The 19,684-nt window shown below is 41.6% G+C and overlaps 4 protein-coding genes and 1 pseudogene across 4 annotated transcripts in view; 3 read left to right on the top strand and 2 right to left on the bottom strand.

The window, feature by feature from the left end:
- Positions 425–6,871, top strand: LOC104738580 (annotated as a pseudogene).
- On the top strand, positions 12,696–13,535 carry LOC104738581. Its single transcript, XM_010458735.1, has one exon. It carries the CDS (start codon positions 12,696–12,698, stop codon positions 13,533–13,535), a length of 840 nt encoding a protein of 279 aa, XP_010457037.1.
- On the top strand, positions 14,197–16,081 carry LOC104737766 (UDP-glucuronate 4-epimerase 3). The gene has a single exon (XM_010458020.2). It carries the CDS (start codon positions 14,591–14,593, stop codon positions 15,875–15,877), a length of 1,287 nt encoding a protein of 428 aa, XP_010456322.1. The 5' UTR covers positions 14,197–14,590; the 3' UTR covers positions 15,878–16,081.
- On the bottom strand, positions 16,240–17,576 carry LOC104737768 (40S ribosomal protein S13-2). Its single transcript, XM_010458021.2, has 5 exons — positions 17,437–17,576; positions 17,273–17,345; positions 17,045–17,183; positions 16,767–16,953; positions 16,240–16,478 (listed from the first exon to the last, which is right to left on the bottom strand). Exons 1-5 carry the CDS (start codon positions 17,457–17,459, stop codon positions 16,445–16,447), a joined length of 456 nt encoding a protein of 151 aa, XP_010456323.1. The 5' UTR covers positions 17,460–17,576; the 3' UTR covers positions 16,240–16,444.
- LOC104737769 (transducin beta-like protein 2) overlaps positions 17,813–19,684 on the bottom strand; it is a 3,212-nt gene continuing 1,340 nt past the window's right edge. Inside the window, exons 4-10 of the mRNA XM_010458022.2 lie at positions 19,401–19,681; positions 19,070–19,209; positions 18,920–18,994; positions 18,724–18,814; positions 18,357–18,560; positions 18,208–18,252; positions 17,813–18,124 (exon numbers count right to left, since the gene is read on the bottom strand). Of these exons, the coding sequence (XP_010456324.1) occupies positions 18,039–18,124; positions 18,208–18,252; positions 18,357–18,560; positions 18,724–18,814; positions 18,920–18,994; positions 19,070–19,209; positions 19,401–19,681 (922 nt within the window). The 3' untranslated portion in view covers positions 17,813–18,038. The remainder of the gene's footprint in view (positions 18,125–18,207; positions 18,253–18,356; positions 18,561–18,723; positions 18,815–18,919; positions 18,995–19,069; positions 19,210–19,400; positions 19,682–19,684) is intronic.

Here is a 19,684-nt window from a genome sequence, read left to right on the forward strand (position 1 = left end):
CACGTACGAGGGGTCGACCCTCTCGACTCATTCATCTAATGCTTGCATGACGTTAGACAAGGAGACGAAGCTCTTAAATTTTCTCTTTTGAAAAAATAGCTTGGTTAACAAGTTAGTAAGATAGCTTGGTTAACAAGTTGAACACGGGTTTTTCGAATAAGTTTTACATAATATTCAAAAAAATAAATAAAAGTAAAATGAAAAGAGGATTATCTGTCTTCGTTGGATCATCCAATACTGTAATATGCTCATTACTGAGTCATTAGCCTTTATATAAAAGAGAAACAAATTTGAGAAGAAGAAGAGAAAAAAAAAAAAACCCTTTCTTAAAACCCTTACCAAAAGCCAAGACACACACTAATTTCTGATCTCTCTCTCTCTCTCTCTCTCTCGATCGATCGAGCCGAGAATGAGCGATCGTAACATGGAGTACGTCGAAAAATCACCGTCACTCTCAGAACTATCATCGTCTTCTCGTGTGATTCCGGCGAGTAGACATTTAGATTTTCCCTACAACCTAAAGCGCCCCATCGATGACATAGCTGGAAGCTCGCAGCCAGTTCTTGAGACGATCGGTGATCCCGAGCAGGTTTGGGGGGAATCGATGAAGTTTCTTGGCGATGTTAATGCGGTGGACCGGAATGATGAATTTCACGAGAGATTCGATGTTTCGGTGGATGAGTTTGATAAATTTCGGATGAAAGAGGATGAAATTGGTCGTCGTCCTCTGGCTTATCCTGGGAAATGAGTTTCAGAAGGTCCGTGGGAAGATGAAAACACCGGTTGGTAGTGTAATTGCTCGCTGTTCTGCTGGGAACATGACCGGGGGTTCCATTACTGATGTTAAGGGGCTGAGCGGGATAAGAACTTATCCGGTAAGTGGCGAACGTTCATCCTATACATGTACCAACCATAGAGAATCCTCAAGAGGAGGAGTATGGCATATTGGTGAACAGTGCGAATCAACCTTTTGACCATGACTGGTTGGAGTGGAGTGAGGATGGTCAGCGGTTTGTGCATCCATTGGTTAGTGTTCTGCATTTTCAGATTTTTTTTTGACTTTGTGCGATGGCCTTGAAGAAGATTTTCTTTTCTTTTCTTTTTTTTCACTTGACAATCAACCCCAGCAACTGCCAATTTTAAGGCAGAATGTTTCCAATGTAATGTAGAAATAAGATAATTCCGTATCAAATGTGGATTGAAGTATACTAGCATCACCCTCACTCTTAACTGCCTCATTAGGACTCCAGATTCTGCAAGCTTACGGTGTTTTCTTGATGAAAAGATGGCTTGGAAATATACATATGTGCTCTTCACTTTCTTTGGTTTTTTTCTCTATTTTTTTTTTTGGCCTTTTCTTTGCATCTCTCTTCTCTTTTAATATGTTACTTTATAACCCTATGCAGGAGAAACTTTCGATGTTTGACTTCCTTGGCAAAGATGTAATCTAGTTTGAACCTGTTAAGCCCCTTCCCTTACAAGAAACTCCATTCAAGTTTGTCAAGGAACTTCAAGATCTGAAAGCACTAGTTGCTAAACTGCATTGTGTTGACGAGTTTGCGGTAAATTTCTTTTCTAATTGTTTTTCCCAGTCCATTGTGCAGTGCATTAATTCTTTGAAACCAACGTCTTTTGGAATTCTGATAATTCTGTCATTATTATGTTTTTCTCATTTTTACTTGTTCATTCACTCATACCTACTTTCTTGAAAACAATACTTAACCACCAAGGTGATAATACTAATTAGATACGCCCAAAACAGTTCAAACTGCTATTTTCCAAGGCTGATGCCTCTACCCTTCTCTTACACTTGTTTTGTTTTGCTCTGTTTAGGTTGTTCAGGAGCATAATCAGTATCGATCTTCTCTAGGATTTACAAGCTTGATGCAAATTTCCACAAGAACAGAGGATTATATAGTTGATACATTCAAGCTTCGTGTTCACATTGGTCCTTACCTAAGGGAGATATTTAAAGACCCTCATAAGAAAAAGGTTTTTTTTTTTCCCCTCCGGATACATTAATCTCCTTTATAGAAAGGTCTTAAACATATCTCCTGTACTCTGAAACCTGTTCATTCAATTAGGTAATGCATGGAGCTGATCGATATATTTTTTGGCTTCAACGGGACTTCGGAATATATGTCTGCAATCTCTTTGACACTGCACAGGTTTGCTTTTGTTTCAGCTATCTTTTTTTTTTTTTCCGTGATATTTCCTATAAAACATAGGAGATCCATTTGCCATAATATTCACCTTTTGCTACATTGAGTAAGAATTATGGCAACTTGAATTGAGTATCCCGCTTTCTTCCTTTCCTTTTTCTCTATGCCCGGAAAAAATGATGGCAAATATTTTCCCCTCAAGTAGGAAGGTTTTGGTTCACATTTTGATTCTTTCAGGCCTCAAGGGTGCTAAATTTGGAGATAAATGGCCTGGAGTTTCTTCTGCAGCATTTTTGTGGAGTTACCGCAAAGAAAGAGTGAGTACTAGTCCTATCTGGATTTTTTATTTGATTTTTATATTTCAATGCTCTCTGTCCCGTGTCCTTTCACTACTCTTCTGGCATATGTGGACTTGAAGTACTCTCATTTCTTGGATTTCATTGCAGATATGCATGTGAAGATGCCCACTATCTTTTGTACATATATGATGTAATCAGAATAGAACTGCAAAGAATGGGAAAGGATGAAAAGCATACTGACTCTCCTCTGCTTGAGGTAGTCATCATTAAATTATGCTGACAAGTAAAATTTTCTTCTGTATGTTGGTATTTGCACAATACATGTATAGTTGTGTTTGACTGTGTCTGCTTTTTTCGTAATCTTTCTGTTAATTTCCCACACTGGTCAAGTAGGAATTTGTGTGGCTTAAAAATCTTGATGGCATAACATTGTTTCTGGGAAATGATTTGTGGCCAAGTGTGTTGGGTGTATTCTGGTGGATTATGTTTTGTTGTAGGTTAATTAGATTTTCAGTGGTCTTATTTTCTTAGCTGCCTAACCTTAAGTGATTCTCTAGGTTTGCAATATTTGATGAACTGGTCAGTACTAGAGAATCGGTGGCTTATGTTGTACCTATGTGATTTGCTAGGTTTGCGACACTCTTAATACATTTTTTTTCTTAGAGTAACTATTGATGGCATTCGTTCATGCATAGAATAGCTCTTGTCTTTTGTGGTTATTGGCATTCAGATACGTTTAGAATTGGTGATTTAGCTCCGTTCACTCATTAACATCTTTGCTTGTCTAGATTTTGTTACTATCAGTGGATGTATAGCCCCCATGAAGAATATAATATGCCCTTTTGTCGTCTTCAAAATTTGACCAGTTTGACGTGCTGTCTCTTACAGGTGTACAAGCGCAGTTATGATGTCTGCACACAACTATATATGAAAGAGCTATTGACCGAGAATTCATATCGTCATGTTTTTGGGTATGTTATATTTCCTTGAGAGAATCTACATACTTTAGTTTTGTTTCAGTTGACAACGTGTATATGCTTGTTGACGAAACTCGATAATCATTTTGTTGATTCAGTGGGTAAGAATACTTCATAAAATAGAGACTTCTCTTAAGCTAAATTACATAAACACCAATTTTGTTTTTATCAGGCTTCAGGCAGCGGGTTTCAAGGCAACTCAACTTGCCATTGTTGCGGTACGATTTTCTTGTCTGGTGTAATATGCATCCTTACTCCGCTTTTTCTTATACTTATTGAGCTCACTTTAAATTTTTTGCCTGATAGGGGCTTTGTGAATGGCGGGATAGCATTGCACATGTGGAGGGAGAGGGCTCTGGTTACGTATTGCCAAACAAAATTCTCCTTGAAATAGGTATATAGGCAAGAGTTCAATTCTACCATCTGCCACTGAGTGAATTGTTTCGGAAACTCCTAACCTGGCCTAGTGTTTTCTATCATAATAGCCAAGGAGATGCCTGTTAGTGTTGGCAAATTGCGTCAGATGTTGAAGTCAAAGCATCCTTTTATCGAGCGTAATGTCGAATCAGTTGCCATTGTCATCAGGCAATCAATGCAAAATTCTGAAGCATTTGAATCAGCTGCGCAGTTTTTTAAAACTGCATCTCCTGGACCTGTAAGATATCTCTACTTTTTGTTTTTTTGTTTTATGTTTGTAACTGTAAGCTTTCAGTTGAGCTTTATAAGCTAATTGTCGGGTCTAATTGTGATCCAAATTTTTTGTTCTGAAACCTCGTCATCTTATCTCTTCCACTCAGAGCGCATGTGCTGCCTATTGGTCTTATTGTAGGTAATGGAGAATATCATTGAACCTATTACTGAGAGGGAAAACATGTATCTTCACACAGAAGATGTTGATTCTCTGAGTTTGGATGAAAATTCTTTCCAAGTTGAGAGTAATATTGCACGCCTAATCACGGTTGCAGCAGAATATGCTAATGAGGAAGAACCATTGGATAATGAGGAAGAACCATTGGACGAATATATTTCGGACGAGGATTATGATAATGCAAACCCTCCAGATGAAAGTCATATGGTAGTCCCGAGCAGGTCTGCGATAAAACATAAGCTACCAGCTGATTTGTTATCGAGTCTGAATGAGGAGGTGACAACAACTATCACCAGTGAGTGCGCAAAAATAGTTTTGGGTGACGCAAGGTTTAAACTTGTATTGGAAACGAAGCCAGTGAGTTTTTTGCGCCTGTCTGATTCTTACGGGGTAATGGATGTGGTTTGGCGGACGGGAGGTCTACCAGAACACTATACTCTTTCACCTGAAATTAGGACTAAGTTTGAACATGCGAGAGGATATGTTCGCGATCAGGAGCGCCATCAAACTTGTTGGACGTATACTTTATGTGATTCAATTAGTGCTTCAAGAGTACTGCAAGGCTTGGACAAGAAATTTACGCCTCTGTGTACACACTACTTGTGTGAACGTGTATATCCAGCTAAATTTGGAAGAACTATTTTACCTGAAGACAATGGGCATCGCTGCTATGGTGGTGATTTTACATTTGGAGCATCGTACATTAAGCTGCATGGAATCCCGAGAGAAAGACCTGGCCGCCAGAGCTTTGTTTGCAGTGAGAGTCGGCCAATAGCTCAGGATGAAGAACTGATTCACATAGAGGACGTATTTCACTACTATACATTAGAGCAGGCATTAGTTCGTTTGAAAACCGGTCGCGGTCTCGTTTTTGCATCTATGGTAACTTACGATGGTTGGGATAGGCGTGAGATTTTTCGTGGTGCCTTGAGGAAAGGCGCTAAACGTGGAGATCCACATTCGGTACTTATGGTTGACTGCATTATTATAGACGGAGAAATGATTGCTGTGTGCAAAAGTAGTAACGGAAGAAGATTTGGTTTTGATGGATACATTTATGTGTCTCTTGAAGTCATGTTCATCACTGCGGGTGCGACCCGAAAAACCGGGGGAGAAAACAATGGCTGTTTTATAGAGCCACAATATTAGCTATCTGGTTTCTACTCTGTAGACGCGAAAAGAGGTTCCTCTCCACCAGGAATACAAGAGGATCCAGGAGAGGTAGAAAAGAATAGAGTTTTTAAGGTTTGTAAATATCTGATTTTGCACTTACTCCAGTTCCAATATTGTTCATGTTTATAGCAACTAAATACCACTTTTACATATGATTAGGTCGATCTGAATTATGAAGACCTGCTTCGGAAGTAATATACTTCCATCCATTGATATTTCCCTTATACTTGCGCTTCAAAATTTATTGTTTCTGTTTTGATAACTATTATTGTTCATGAATGCAGGCGCACAAGGGCGGATGGTTTATGTTCTCGGCTCGATGCACTTCTAATTGATCCTGATAGCATTGTAATATAACTTTTCTATTGTTTTTTCCCCGAAAATGTGCATTCGCTTCTTAATTGAATCCAAACGTGTGGTTCCATTTTCAGAAATTGGGAAATGAATGCCTCTATGCCTCGGATTGTGCCACTGCAGAGAGTCAGGGTGAGTTCTCGGAGCTGAGGCAGACAGCTGGTTCTGGTTTTGACAATTGTGACATAAGCTCAGCGCGCTCTCCAACTGAATGGAATCAAAGTAGGATATGTGCAGTTGATGATCTTATTGTTTTGAAAGAAAATGATGAAAAGAGGAAGAAGCAACTTCAAGAATGTGAACAAGTTGGTGAAAGAGTACTCCTTAAGACCTTTGGCATTGATGTTGATGGATATCATAGGTATGTATATTTTGCGGCAAATTTGACCATTTTGACTTGCTAGTTGACTAGTAAGATATTCTTCTGTATGTTGTCTTTGATTATGTTTGCCTTTTTCGTACTATCTTTCTGATAATTTCCCACACTGGCCAAGTAGGAATTTGTGTGGTTTTAAAATCTTGATGGCATAGCATTCTGTGCAAAATGGTGTATTCTGGTGGATTATGTTTTGTCGTAGCTAGGTTAGTTAGATTTTCAGTGGTCTTATTTTATTAGCTGCTTAACCTTAAGTTATTCTCTAGATTTGCAATCTTGAATGAACTGGTCAGTACTAGAGAATCGATGCGTTATGTTATACCTAGGTGATTTGCAACAGTCAAATACTTTTTTTCTTTTTAAAGTAACTATTAATGGCATTGGTTCATGCATAAAATAGTTCTTTGGTTGAATTGTCTTTTCTAAGCACAGGCAAAAAAGAACGTAACTCATTGTGTGGTTATTGGCATTCAGATATGTTTAGAACTGGTGATTCAGCTCCTTTTACTCATTAACATCTTTGCTGGTCTAGATTTTGTTACTACCAGTGGAGAATATGCCCTTTCATCTTCAAAATTTGACCATTTTGGCCTGCTTTCTGTTACAGGTCTACAAGCTCAGCAACTATGATGCGACCCAAGCTCAGCCCGTTCTCCAACTGAATGGAATCAATGTAGGATCTAATATTCTGGCAGTCAGTATTGATTGAGGGTTTTGGTTGTGGGCTGTGGCCAATCGTTTTCATTTTATCTACTACATATATAATTCCACTCTGATGGGACATAGGGAATACACATACTCTTTCGTTCGGAACATGAATCAAATTCTTATGGGACATAGGGACACATACTCTTTTGTTCGAAAACATCAGATTTGATTCATATTTCAAAGTAAAATAATAAAAGCAAAGTTAGTAAGGCTAAATTAGTGCGATTAGGGAAGAAGATAAAAAATCATACAGTAATTAGGAGTAATTAGTAAAGGGAGAGAGTGAATTAGAGTTGGTTTGACTCTCCCATCTAAAACTCGTTTTGGAGCAAGTGCACCAGCCGATGTGCTGTACAAGAAATTTGGGCTCACAGTTGATGCAGTTGTTGCAGCCGCCAAAGAAGTTTGCTAAACTAAGATCTCTTTTGAACGACATCCATAAAGAGACATAATTCTACGGTTGTGTAGGCGTGCATTTTTCCACTAGTCTCTCTATAAATCAACTGCGTTATGGTTTCTCTTCAATAAATGAAATGGAGATTTGATAATTACTGTATCCAATCTAAACGCAGTGTTGTTATACTATTATTCCTTGATGTTTGATTTGCTTTTGAATCCCATTCCCATGGGTTAATGTGTGGTGGTATTAAGTTATAGAAGTGTGATGAATCCACCGTGAAGAGTTGCACGTGACGATAATCTTGGGCAGCACCTAAACATGTATTTGTGTGCGTCATTTTGTAATACTAGACAAGTAGTACTTAGGCACGAGACCCGAGGAATCAAAACAGAATGAGTTTTTCGAAAAACCGGATCTCACCAACTCCTTCTTACAAATAGAAGTAATAACCGCTAGTCCTTCACATGTCGCTCCCTTTATCTAACGGTCTGTGTAGGAACTCCGACAAGTTTCCCCTCCCCGGTACCTCCTGTTACCTTCTCCTCCACGTCCGTGTTTGACTAGCCGGAAACTTAAACGCTGCTGGAGAAGCCTTCTCCCTCCTCTGGTACGTGTTACTCTACTGTCACTCTTTTAACCTGTTCACCCTGTTAAACCTTTGATACTTTTGAACCCTGCAAACTCTGGTCTTAAACTATACCTATATCACAACCAACCTCATATACTAAGTCCCTTCCAAACCGTCTTGATACCATGGAAAAACGAATCCCTTACCACCTTAAAGGGAAAGAGCTAGCCTCTGGGTTTTCCCCTCCACTGCGAAGAAGAATCTGAGCCCCAGAACTAGATACCTCTGCACTAATCAAAGAAAACTCCCTTACCCTCCTGGGCCGCCTCACTAACCCATCAGTGCAACGACTCTGGTCCTTATTTCCTTTTTTAGCAAACCGGTGGACTCTGAAAGGAAAAGCAGTGGGTTCAGATCTGGGACGAGGCGTCTTTCAGTTCAGATTTGACTATGAAGAAGATATGCAAAAAGTGCTCGACAATAGGCCTTACCATTTTGACCAGTGGATGGTCATTCTGCAGAAATGGGTCTGATAGCTTTCCATCCAAGATCCCGTTCTGGATTGAACTATAGGGTCTACCAAAACATTATTGGCAACCAGCTATGCTACAAACCATAGGGGAAGAACTAGGAGAGATAGAGAACACAGAAATTACCAACTCGACTGCCAAGATCCGCATCCAGGTGGATGGCCTCCAACCCCTATTAAAAGAAACCATCGTCGAATTTGCTGATGGAAGTGAAGTCCTTGTCGTCCTGGACTACAAGAATCTGAAAAACCATTGTTCCCATTGCCAGCGCTTGACTCACGACGTTAAGAACTGCCCAGGCATAGCTATAGAGAAAGAATCCCCTGCAACAAACAAGACAGTCAGTCTATCAGAATCCCAAGGGATTCGCAGAAACTACTACACCCTAGAAAATAATTTCAGACCCCCAAGGGAGGTTTCTGGTCAATCGGTAACAAGGAACTTTCCTCCTGTTGGTCATAATACTCCAAGTTATCGACTACAGCCTGCTGACAGTAAGTCATATGGCTACTCAAGCCAACATGACCGCCCCAGAAAACTTAAAAACCCAAGACGATCTTCGGATAGAGACCATTACCCTCAAAGAAGCTATCAAAGCAGAGACTCATATCGCCACCACCCCTAGTCACGAGAGGAAAGAAGGCCATCAACTAGTAACCTACAACGGCGAGAAAAAGGAGATGCTCTAGCGAGGCTTTCACTAGAGAAATCTGACTCCTCTAGACCACGTCGCCCCCCATTGGAACGAGAAATCGAGGAACCAGATCCCACCACCCCGCCTCCTCATAATCATCTTCCCCGGAATGATGTAACAGGTGGCATATCTTCAAAGGCCCCACTCCTCTCTCCTCCAGTTATCCCTACAAAAGACCAAGTGCCGAATGATTTGAGAGAGGTCACAGTGCAATACATATCTTGTGCGGATCCTACAGAAAGTGCAGCTAGGCGACAACGTGTCATTCAGGGTGAGGCTAGAAACCTAAAAAATGAAACAGCGGATCAGATTATCTCTGCAGCGGCCAGTTTAGGCTCTGATCAAAATCAAGTTTTACCTGGAGATAAGAGACTGCCGGAAATGCTGGATGCTTCCTCTCCTGCCCTTGGAACTCAACACAAAAGAAACACACAAGGATTGAGTCAGAACTCGAGAAGAGGTAGAGGAAGACCCCCACTCTCCAAAAACCTAGCTAAATCTACTGTCAAGCTCACTGGGGCTAAGAGTCAGAAACGTAACCTACTCCAAGGTTCACCAAAGAAACAACCTACCTCAAAGGCATCAAAGAAGCAGGGCGCGGGACCAAGCTTTTCAAGAGTTCCAGTCTCGGGGCAAAGAGACCAAGGACAGAAACAACACGATAGTAACCCAGCTCCTCCAAAGATATCTCTGGTTCCACAAATAAGGAAGGCGAAACTGGATTTTCAGAATCCAGCACCTCCTCTTCCTTAAGAGTGGTGAGCTGGAATTGTTGTGGGTTGGGGAATCCCATAAAAATCCAGCGATTAAAGGAGATCCGTTGAAAGATCTCCCCTGACATTGTGTTCCTTATGGAGACGAAGAACTCCTCGGAAACAGTCCTTAATTCCCTTCAATGGATAGAATATCCATTTCACCATCTGGTGCCTCCATCCACTCCGGCCTCAGGGGGTCTGGCTCTCTTCTGGAAATCAGACATAGAGTTGGAAGTTATATCTGCCAATCAACACTTCATAGATACAAAAATCAAGGCAAAGGGCAGGAGTTTTTTCTCTACCTTCCTATATGGAGAACCAGACCGTACACAAAGACAAACTGTGTGGAACAACCTTCAAGAGATCGCCACATCAAGATCTGGCCCTTGGTTCCTCACGGGAGATTTCAACGATATTATCAGCAACGAGGAAAAAGTGGGAGGACCACCTAGAGCTGAAGGCTCCTTCTCAGATCTAAGACACCTTATGTCCTCTTGTGACCTATATGACCTCAAGCATTGCGGTAACTTCCTCTCGTGGAGAGGAAAAAGAAATAACCATGTTGTTAGATGTTGTTTGGATCGAGCAATGGCTAATAACGATTGGATTATTGAGTACCCATCAGGACGCAGTGAATACCTTCGTTTTGAAGGTTCTGATCATCGACCTCTGGTAACCTCCTTTGACCCTGAAAAGAAAAAAAAGGAAAGGTCTATTTAGATACGATAGACGCTTGAAAGAAAAGCCTGAGTCCTAAAACTAGTAACAGAAGCCTGGAACACAGATCCTGATGCCTCAGTGGATCAACGCTTACAGTACTGCAGAACAGCTATCATCAAATGGAGTAAGCTTCAACTGCAAAACAGCCAAAAGGAGATAAACTCTTTTAGAGAGCAATTGGAAGAGGCTATGGTGGATGATGATTCAACACAAAGCAATATTGACCTGATCAATCAAAACCTACAAAGAGCTTATAAACAGGAGGAGGAATTTTGGAAGCAACGTAGTCGTCAATTGTGGCTCGCTCTTGGAGATAGAAACTCTGGCTATTTTCACGCATCAACAAAAGGTAGACGAGCTTTGAATACCATTTCAGTCATTGAGACACCTACAGGTTCCCCAGCCTACGAAGAAAAAGATATTCTCACAATCATCTCTGCCTACTTCCAAGACATATTCACATCACAAGATGGTGAGAGGAAAGCCGTTGTTGATGAAGCCCTCACCCCATGTATAACTGCAGAAATGAACGATAAGATGATAGCAATGCCCACTCTGCTGGAAATAAAGTCTGCTTGCTTCTCGATACACCCAGATAAGGCTCCGGGACCTGACAGATTCTCTGCGAGCTTTTTGCAATCAAACTGGGAGACTGTGGCGTCTGAAACCATTGCCGAGGTGCAAAGTTTTTTCATCAATGGGATCCTGCCAGAGAAGATAAACCACACACATATTAGGTTAATCCCGAAGATCACTGTACCTCAAAAGGTCTCAGATTACATACCAATAGCGCTATGTTCTGTGTACTACAAGATTATATCAAAGTTACTTGCTAAGAGGCTCCAACCTATCCTACATGCATGCATATCTCAGAACCAATCTGCCTTTGTGCCACAGAGAGCAATTTCTGATGATGTTCTCATTACTCATGAAGCACTACACTATCTTAAAACCTCTGGAGCGAAAAAAAGATGCTTCATGGCGGTTAAAACTGATATGAGTAAAGACTACGACCGCCTAGAATGGGATTTTATTCAGGCAGCTCTCAAGCGAATGGGGTTTCACCAAACTATGATCCAATGGCTTATGCAATGTGTGTCTACAGTTACTTATTCCTTCCTACTTAATGGACAAGCCAAAGGTTAGTGGTTCCTGAGAGGGGTATTAGACAAGGAGACCCCCTCTCCCCCTATCTATTTATCATTTGCAGTGAAGTTCTATCTGGCTTATGTCATAAAGCACAAATGAAAGGGAACTTACCAGGACTAAGGGTGGCCAAAGGAAGTCCAAGGATCAATCACCTTCTTTTTGCTGATGACACCATGTTCTTCTGTCGGTTCGATCAACAAAGCTGCAGAACCCTGAAAACCATCTTGAAGAAATACGGTGATGCATCAGGCCAAATGATCAATCAAAATAAGTCATCCATCACTTTCTCAAGGAAGACGCCTATTGATATAAGAGAGAGGGTCAAGAGTGATTTGGGGATACAAAAAGAGGGGGGACAGGGTAAATACCTTGGCCTCCCGGAGCTCTTTGGAAGGAAAAAGAAGGATTTGTTCACATCCATTGTGGATCGGATTAAGCAAAGAGCAGCAAGCTGGTCTTCTCGCTTTCTTTCCACAGCTGGAAAATTAACCCTGTTAAAGTCAATCCTGATAGCTATGCCTACGTACACCATGTCTTGTTTCCACCTGCCAAATTCATTAAGTAAAAGAATCCAATCAGCCCTTACCCGATTCTGGTGGGACTCTAACACTGGAAAGAAGAAAATGAGTTGGATTGCGTGGAGAAAGATGACGAGATCTTACAGTGCAGGTGGTTTGGGGTTCCGAGACATCAAAACTTTCAAGAAAGCTCTCCTTGCGAAGCTATGTTGGCGCCTGCTCACCAAACCAACCTCCTTGTTTGCAAAAGTCTTTTTAGGCAAATACTGCAAAGAGTACCCTCTGCTAGAATGCACCACCCCAAACTTTGCGTCCCACGGTTGGCGTAGTATCTGTATGGGATGAGACCTTTTGAAACCCCATCTTGGAAAACTAATTGGATCGGGCACCTCGACACCGGTATGGAGAAATCCCTGGCTATCGGTTACTTCTCCTGTAGCTCCTATGGGACCTCCTACAGAAGCCTCTCAACACCTTAAGGTGGCTGACCTCCTACTACCAAAATCAAAATATTGGAATAAAGAGCTTATCAGAAATATCCTACCGGAATATGAGCAAATGATTCTAAATCTTAACCCAAGTTTTTCGGGAGCACCTGATATTTGGGCTTGGCTCCCCTCGAGTGACGGTACGTATTCTTCAAAATCTGGTTATATTGAGGCCATCAAAAAGGAGGAACCTGAAGAAAGCACTCCCATCAACACGACCCTGGACAATTTTAACTGGCACAAACAAATCTGGTCTCTTAAGTGCTCCCCCAAAACAAAATTACTACTATGGAAGATAATCCAGAATGCATTACCAGTTGGGGAGAACCTTGATTACCGATGTGTTAATGACTCCCTGAAATGCCCACACTGTGAAGCGGAAGAATCAGTTCTGCATATGTTCTATAAGTGTCCTTTTGCTAAGAAAATCTGGGACCTTGCACCGTTCGAGAAACGGTTGATAGTGGAGGAGATCGCAACTGCAAAGTCGGGATTGGAATCGGCAAATGACCTTCGTTGTTTACCACCCTCTGGTGTAGGAAGTGGCCCACTATCTCCCTGGATCTTATGGGTGATCTGGACATCGCGAAATCAACTTATCTTCAACAAAAAGCGGATCTCTGCAGAGGATGCACTGATCACAACTATCATCCGAGCACGCGAGTGGCATGATGCCCAACCCCTCTCTGCAACACTCACCAAGCTACCAATGTCGAATAAAAACCCCCGAATCCCACAGATCCCCCCAAATTATGTTCTTTGTTGTACGAACGCGTCTTGGAAGGAAGACAGATAGACGGGTATTGGATGGATCTGTAAAGATTCTCAGGACCACATCTTATTTAAAGGCTCTGCATCTCTGCCGGTGGTTGCCTCACCACTGATGGCCGAAGCAAAGGCACTTCTCACAGCGATGAGAATTGCAATTGCATCGGGGACCAGAGACATCCTTTTTGCTTCTGACTCGCTAACCCTAGTCAAAGCCCTTAATCCGAAGATCTTCCACAAGGAACTTCACGGGATTGCTCACAATATCCTGTATCTCTCTTTGATGTTTAACCTTTGCTCTTTCTGTTTTATTTCAAGACCTCTCAATAGCCAAGCAGACGTTTTGGCAAAAAGGGCTCTTCCCTTCCCCTGTAGTCACAATTAGTATTTAATGGGAATTATCTTTTGATAAAAAAAAAAGAAAAAAAGACAAATAGTACTTTTTTTTATTAATTTTACAAGGAGCTATACTATATATATAGATGTTTGTTTGTATATGGATGAACCTATATAATTGGATGTAAATTAGTTAAGAACCCTAACCACAAAGATAGAAAAGGGCCAAAAAGACAAATCTACTAGTCCAATATGAATGAATATATACATACACGAATGATCAAAAAGCTTCAATAAATAATAGTAAAATCAAAGTTAATAAGGCTAAATTAGTGGGATTAGGGAAGAAGATAAAACTCATTAGGAATCAGAGATTGGAGTTAGTTAGGTAGTAGTAAAGGGAGAGAGTGAAGTAAAAAATATAGGTAATGGAGATTAATTAGAGAGTTGGTTTGACTCTCCAAATCTAAAACTCGTTTTGACCATCATCTTCTTCTTCTTCTTCTTCTTCGCCTTGTGTGTTACATTCTCGAGAGAGAGAGAAAAAAGAAAAAAAAGAAGAAGAAGAGAAAAGCCAAAAATAGAGAGATAGAGAGAGGCAGAGAAACAAAATCTTGAAATTGTTGATCTTGCCTTCGAAATCGGAGAAGCCTATAAACGCTCTCACCAAACAAACGAATCCATCAGAAGAAAGAAGAAGAAAGAAGAAGATTGTGTTGGATCTGAGAGAGAAGAAGCAATTAAAAAATGAAGCATCTTGATGATATCCCATCGACGCCAGGCAAGTTCAAGCCCTACTTCCACCGTACGCGGTGGCAATCTTCCGTGGCCAAGCTCGCCTTTTGGTCTCTCGTCTTCGTTGGTTTGATCTTCATCTTCTTCTACCGATCTCCCCTTGTTTCCGATGACCCCACTTCTACTTCTCGCCGTTCCCTCCGCACCTACTCCTGGGGTGGCCCCGCTTGGGAGAAACGCGTCCGATCCTCCGCCCGTCTCCGCTCCCGCCGCGGTTTCTCTGTTCTCGTCACCGGCGCCGCCGGTTTCGTCGGTACCCATGTCTCCTCCGCTCTCAAACGCCGCGGTGACGGCGTCCTCGGTCTCGACAACTTCAACGATTACTACGATCCCTCCCTCAAGCGTGCTCGCCAAGCCCTTTTGGAGAGGAGCGGTGTCTTTGTTGTCGAAGGTGACATCAATGACGCTGCTCTCTTGAAGAAGCTCTTCGAAGTCGTCCCCTTTACCCACGTTATGCATCTCGCCGCTCAAGCTGGTGTCAGGTACGCCATGGAAAACCCTAGCTCCTATGTCCACAGTAACATCGCCGGCTTCGTCAATCTCCTCGAGGTTTGCAAATCCGCTAACCCCCAGCCCGCCATTGTCTGGGCCTCCTCTAGCTCTGTCTATGGCTTGAACACTAAGGTCCCCTTCTCCGAGAAAGACCGCACCGATCAGCCTGCTAGTCTCTATGCTGCTACTAAGAAAGCTGGTGAAGAGATTGCTCACACTTACAACCACATCTACGGACTCTCTCTCACTGGCTTGAGGTTTTTCACCGTCTACGGTCCTTGGGGTAGACCTGACATGGCCTATTTCTTCTTCACCAGAGACATCCTCAAAGGCAAACCCATTTCCATCTTTGAGGGTGTCAACCATGGTACCGTCGCCAGGGACTTCACTTACATTGATGACATTGTCAAGGGCTGTCTCGGGGCTTTGGACACTGCCGAAAAGAGCACTGGCACAGGTGGTAAAAAGCGCGGTGCCGCCCAGTTAAGGGTTTTCAATCTCGGCAACACTTCCCCTGTTCCCGTCACTGATCTCGTCACCATTCTCGAGAGACTTCTCAAACTCAAGGCCAAGAGGAACATTATGAAGTTGCCTAGGAACGGGGATGTTCCTTTCACCCATGCTAATATCAGTTCCGCCCAGAGAGAGCTCGGGTACAAACCCACCACCGATCTTCAGACGGGTCTTAAGAAGTTTGCCAGATGGTATTTGGGCTACTACAATGGCGGAAAGAAAGCTGCTAGTTGATCCTTGATTGAGTTTGTAGCTTCTTTTTTTTTATTTATTCTGAGATTCTTGCGATTGTTTCACGTTTTAACACTTGCTCTTTTCTTGGTTCTTTGGCGGCTGGCTTGGCTCATACCCCCCTGTCTTCTCCATATATGTTTTTGTACTCGAAAACGATTTATACTCTCCATAAGAACCATAAATTTGAGATTACATTCTTTGTCACTCTCATTACTTATTACTCTCATTTAGTACTTATTTTGTTCCATATCTCTTTAAACTCAAAAATATATCTTGCTTCTCAGTTCACTTCACTATAATGGTATACTAATGCCTAAAAGGGGATGGTTCCAATGATCATGTGATTCTCTTTCAAAAGTAAGGAGCATAAGATGGCAAATGTAACTTCATGACCATATGATTTTCTTAAAGTAACGAGAGCTTAAGATTCAAAAAAAGAAGAAGAGGCAAACACAGATCAAATCTTGACACATGAAGACTAAAGTCCAGAATTCATCAAAAACAAAAGGGAAGCAACAGACTTGTAGAATCTTCCTCCTCTCAAAAGCTGAACCTACTCCAGCTTAATTAAGCAACAAGGGTGCTAGCGGTTGTGGATTCGCTGCAGGTGGAGAGCGAAAGTCAGTGCAAAGCATTGATAACACAGGTTATGACATGCAAAAGGGTCAAGAGGACAATGTTGGCAAAGTGCATTAGGAAATGCTAGTAGTCCTGATAGTAGTTCATAACCCGTTGAAAACAAACTACAACTACCTATGCAGAGACTAAATCCACATTCTTTTTTTTTTTTTTTGTTGTTGACAAAACTAGTGAGTTATGAGTGGTAAGAGAGATCCTAAAGGTATTGAAAGCAAGATGTAAATTAAGAGATAATGGATGAGGTACTCACTACTTCCAGACGGGAGGAAGCTTCTTGGTCTTCTTGTAATAGCGAGCGAGGCGGTGAATCCTGCTCTCAACCAAGATGAGCCTAAACTTGGAATCCTTGTCCTTCCTGTTTCTCTCGAGATGCTTACGGATGGCAACAGCCTTCTTAATAAGGTGGTACAGATCCTCAGGGATCTCCGGAGCAAGGCCTTGGAAGCAAAATTATGACTTTGATTTCGTAAGACAAAAAAGAAAAAAAGTGGAAGAAAAAGTTTGCAAACTAGGAAACTGCAAACAAACCATGGGCTTTGAGGATCCTGAGAATCTTGCTTCCAGTAACACTCTTGACCTGAGGAATACCGTGAGAGTCACGGAGAATGACACCAATCTGCGAAGGGGTCAGTCCCTTTTTGGCAAATCTGCAGATTGATTCATCAACCTGTAAAAATGGTAATAATATATGTAAGGCAGGATTCAATCATTCAACCAAACCAAGCAATTGAAAGCAGAGATGATATAATAACTTACATCCTGAGAGGTAGTCTTGAGCCAGCTCGGAGATGATCTCTTGTACGGCAACGCAGACGCCGAAATACCCTTTCTACAAAAAACGATACGGACATGTTAGATTTGCGCAATTGACAGCACCTCTGAGAACAACATGACGAAGATAAAGAGGAAGAAGAACAAACCCTCTACTGTGCATACGACCCATAGTGACAGATTCTCAGAAACTTTCTCCTACGGATGCTGTGAGACTGACTGACTGACTGCTGAATATGATGACAAACAGAAACCCTAATTTCTCTGGCTTAGAGAGAGAGAGAAAGAGCCTCCTCCTCTAGGCGTTAGGGTTTATTATTATTATTCGTGGGCCTTACTTTCTTCTGGCCCAGTTTCGTTCATCAGAGTCAGTCCAATACCACAAACATCAATTTTTCACGCTCGGTTGTCGCATGATTCATTCAAATCCATTTCTAGTTATCCTCCTCTCTGCGGGGGAACCTCTTTTTCATCTCCATCACATTTCTTGATGTTGTGTGCTTTTTTAAAATTGCTCATTATGGAAAAAGATGAAAACTCTCTTCTCAAATTACAAAGCCATTCCTACTCGTTTTCTTCTCTTTTTTTTTCTTTTTTTTTTTTTTGAAATAGATGATCGGAATTATAACAAAATTCAAAAGTTGAAAGACACTTGAGGACTCCAAACAAAAACCTTTTAAGAGTTTTCTCGCAAGTTTTATACGCCGTTTAACTATTCCTCATGTGATTAAGGGACTATGTGTATGCAACTTTACAAAGATTGCGACTTTGGTGCTTCCCACAGCTTCACTTTTTTGTCATCGCCTGATGTCGCTAATACCATGGCCTTTCTCTCCCCTGAACCAACACAACACCACCAAATTATTCAGACCACAACCCAACTATACGGAAAATATACAAACATATAGACAGAGACATACCAACTGTGATAGCCTTGGGTGCCCAAGATATGCATGTGATTTCCCCTACACATACAACCGACAGCGTTTAACTTTAGTACTTGCTTGATTTTTGAAGTATAAGGTTTTTTAATAGGTGGTAAAAGTGAAGAAATTAGATAGCATATCACCTTCGTGGGCTTTCTCAGCTGTGTCCAAGACATTCCCAGTTTCGGCACATAACCACTGCAATGTGGAACCATGGGTTGCTGCCAATATCTTTCCCTCCGGGCATAAGCTGAGACGATCATAGTGCAATGGATTGCCTCCTGAGTCGCAGAGTGGAATCGGGAACACCTTCAAAGTCTTTGGATCCTCATCAAGATGATAGCGGACTTCAACCAAAATTACACAATGCCTTTCAGGTTACTTGTTCGATAAATCAAAATCATCCCGTCTATCATAAATTCCAAAACATATCCCCTAATGATACCAGGGATCTGCTTTGCATTTGGCAACTATCAAAATGATGCACACATTAAAAACAATTCTACTAACCATTGATGTTCCAGACTCTTATTGAACCATCTTTTGAAGCGGTGATGATTTTCTCCGAGTTTGGGGAAAAGCATAACCAAGTCACTGCACTCTGGATACCGTAGCATAGGTTTAAACATGAAAAGATGGCAAGAAAAATGTGAGAAAGAGCCCACACCGTGGATATGGATTGCATGCTATAGGTAGTGAATGATACCTTGTGGCCTTTAAGTTGCATAACTCTTGAAACCTCCTTTACAGAACCATCTTTCTGATAAACAATTTCCCACACCTACAAAGCACTTACTAAGTCATGAGATATGGTCACACATACACTCATAATGGTTTGAATTTATTTTAAAATTACCTTCACATCTGCAGTAAACGCTGCAGCTGCCAAAAAACGTCCATTTGGCGATACTGCTGCCATGTGGTTCTTCAACTGGTTTGTATCTACATGTCCCAAATTCCTCCCAGTTTTCCCATGCCAAAGTATGATATCAGTTCCTGATGAAGAACAAGGATTAAGGAATAGACAACAATTTGTTTACCAGAGGAGTACATTTGTAACAGGAATACAGAAAATTTATGTTACACATTTGGGTAGTCATAACGGTTCCAAAAGCAATTTTATAGTAACGAGATATAGATAGGCAACAGGCAACTAGAATTGTATGATGGCCATGGAAAATTCATACCTTCGGAACAAGTGGCAATGACAGCACTTCCATCAGCAGTACCGTAAGTTGCAGTTGCTCCAGAGATGGTAAGGACTGCTCTCTGGTCATGAATATGATGGTGGTCCCATTTGATCCCAGGAAGAGGAAGCTTCCCTTGCTGATCCTTTTGCTTTTCTTCACCGTACATGTACAAAGATGAACCAGACATAGTATGACAAGACACAACAATAGATGAGGCATCATCAGCAAATGCCACAGCAGTTGGATGCCCTCCCGCAGGAAGATTTATCCTTAGAAATCTG

This window comes from Camelina sativa, chromosome 13 (genome assembly GCF_000633955.1).
Source record: "Camelina sativa cultivar DH55 chromosome 13, Cs, whole genome shotgun sequence".
NCBI lineage: Eukaryota > Viridiplantae > Streptophyta > Magnoliopsida > Brassicales > Brassicaceae > Camelina > Camelina sativa.

Bases quoted from the DNA above. Each gene is read 5' to 3' on its own strand.
- LOC104738581 (XM_010458735.1), top strand. From the start codon at position 12,696: ATGGGACCTCCTACAGAAGCCTCTCAACACCTTAAGGTGGCTGACCTC.
- LOC104737768 (XM_010458021.2), bottom strand. From the start codon at position 17,459: ATGGGTCGTATGCACAGTAGAGG. The intron at 16,954-17,044 runs GTTTGTTTGCAG...TTTGCTTCCAAG, and splicing joins CAGGATCCTCAAAGCCCATG to GCCTTGCTCCGGAGATCCCT. The intron at 16,479-16,766 runs GTGAGTACCTCA...CTCCACCTGCAG, and splicing joins CTTCCTCCCGTCTGGAAGTA to CGAATCCACAACCGCTAGCA.
- LOC104737766 (XM_010458020.2), top strand. From the start codon at position 14,591: ATGAAGCATCTTGATGATATCCCATCGACGCCAGGCAAGTTCAAGCCC.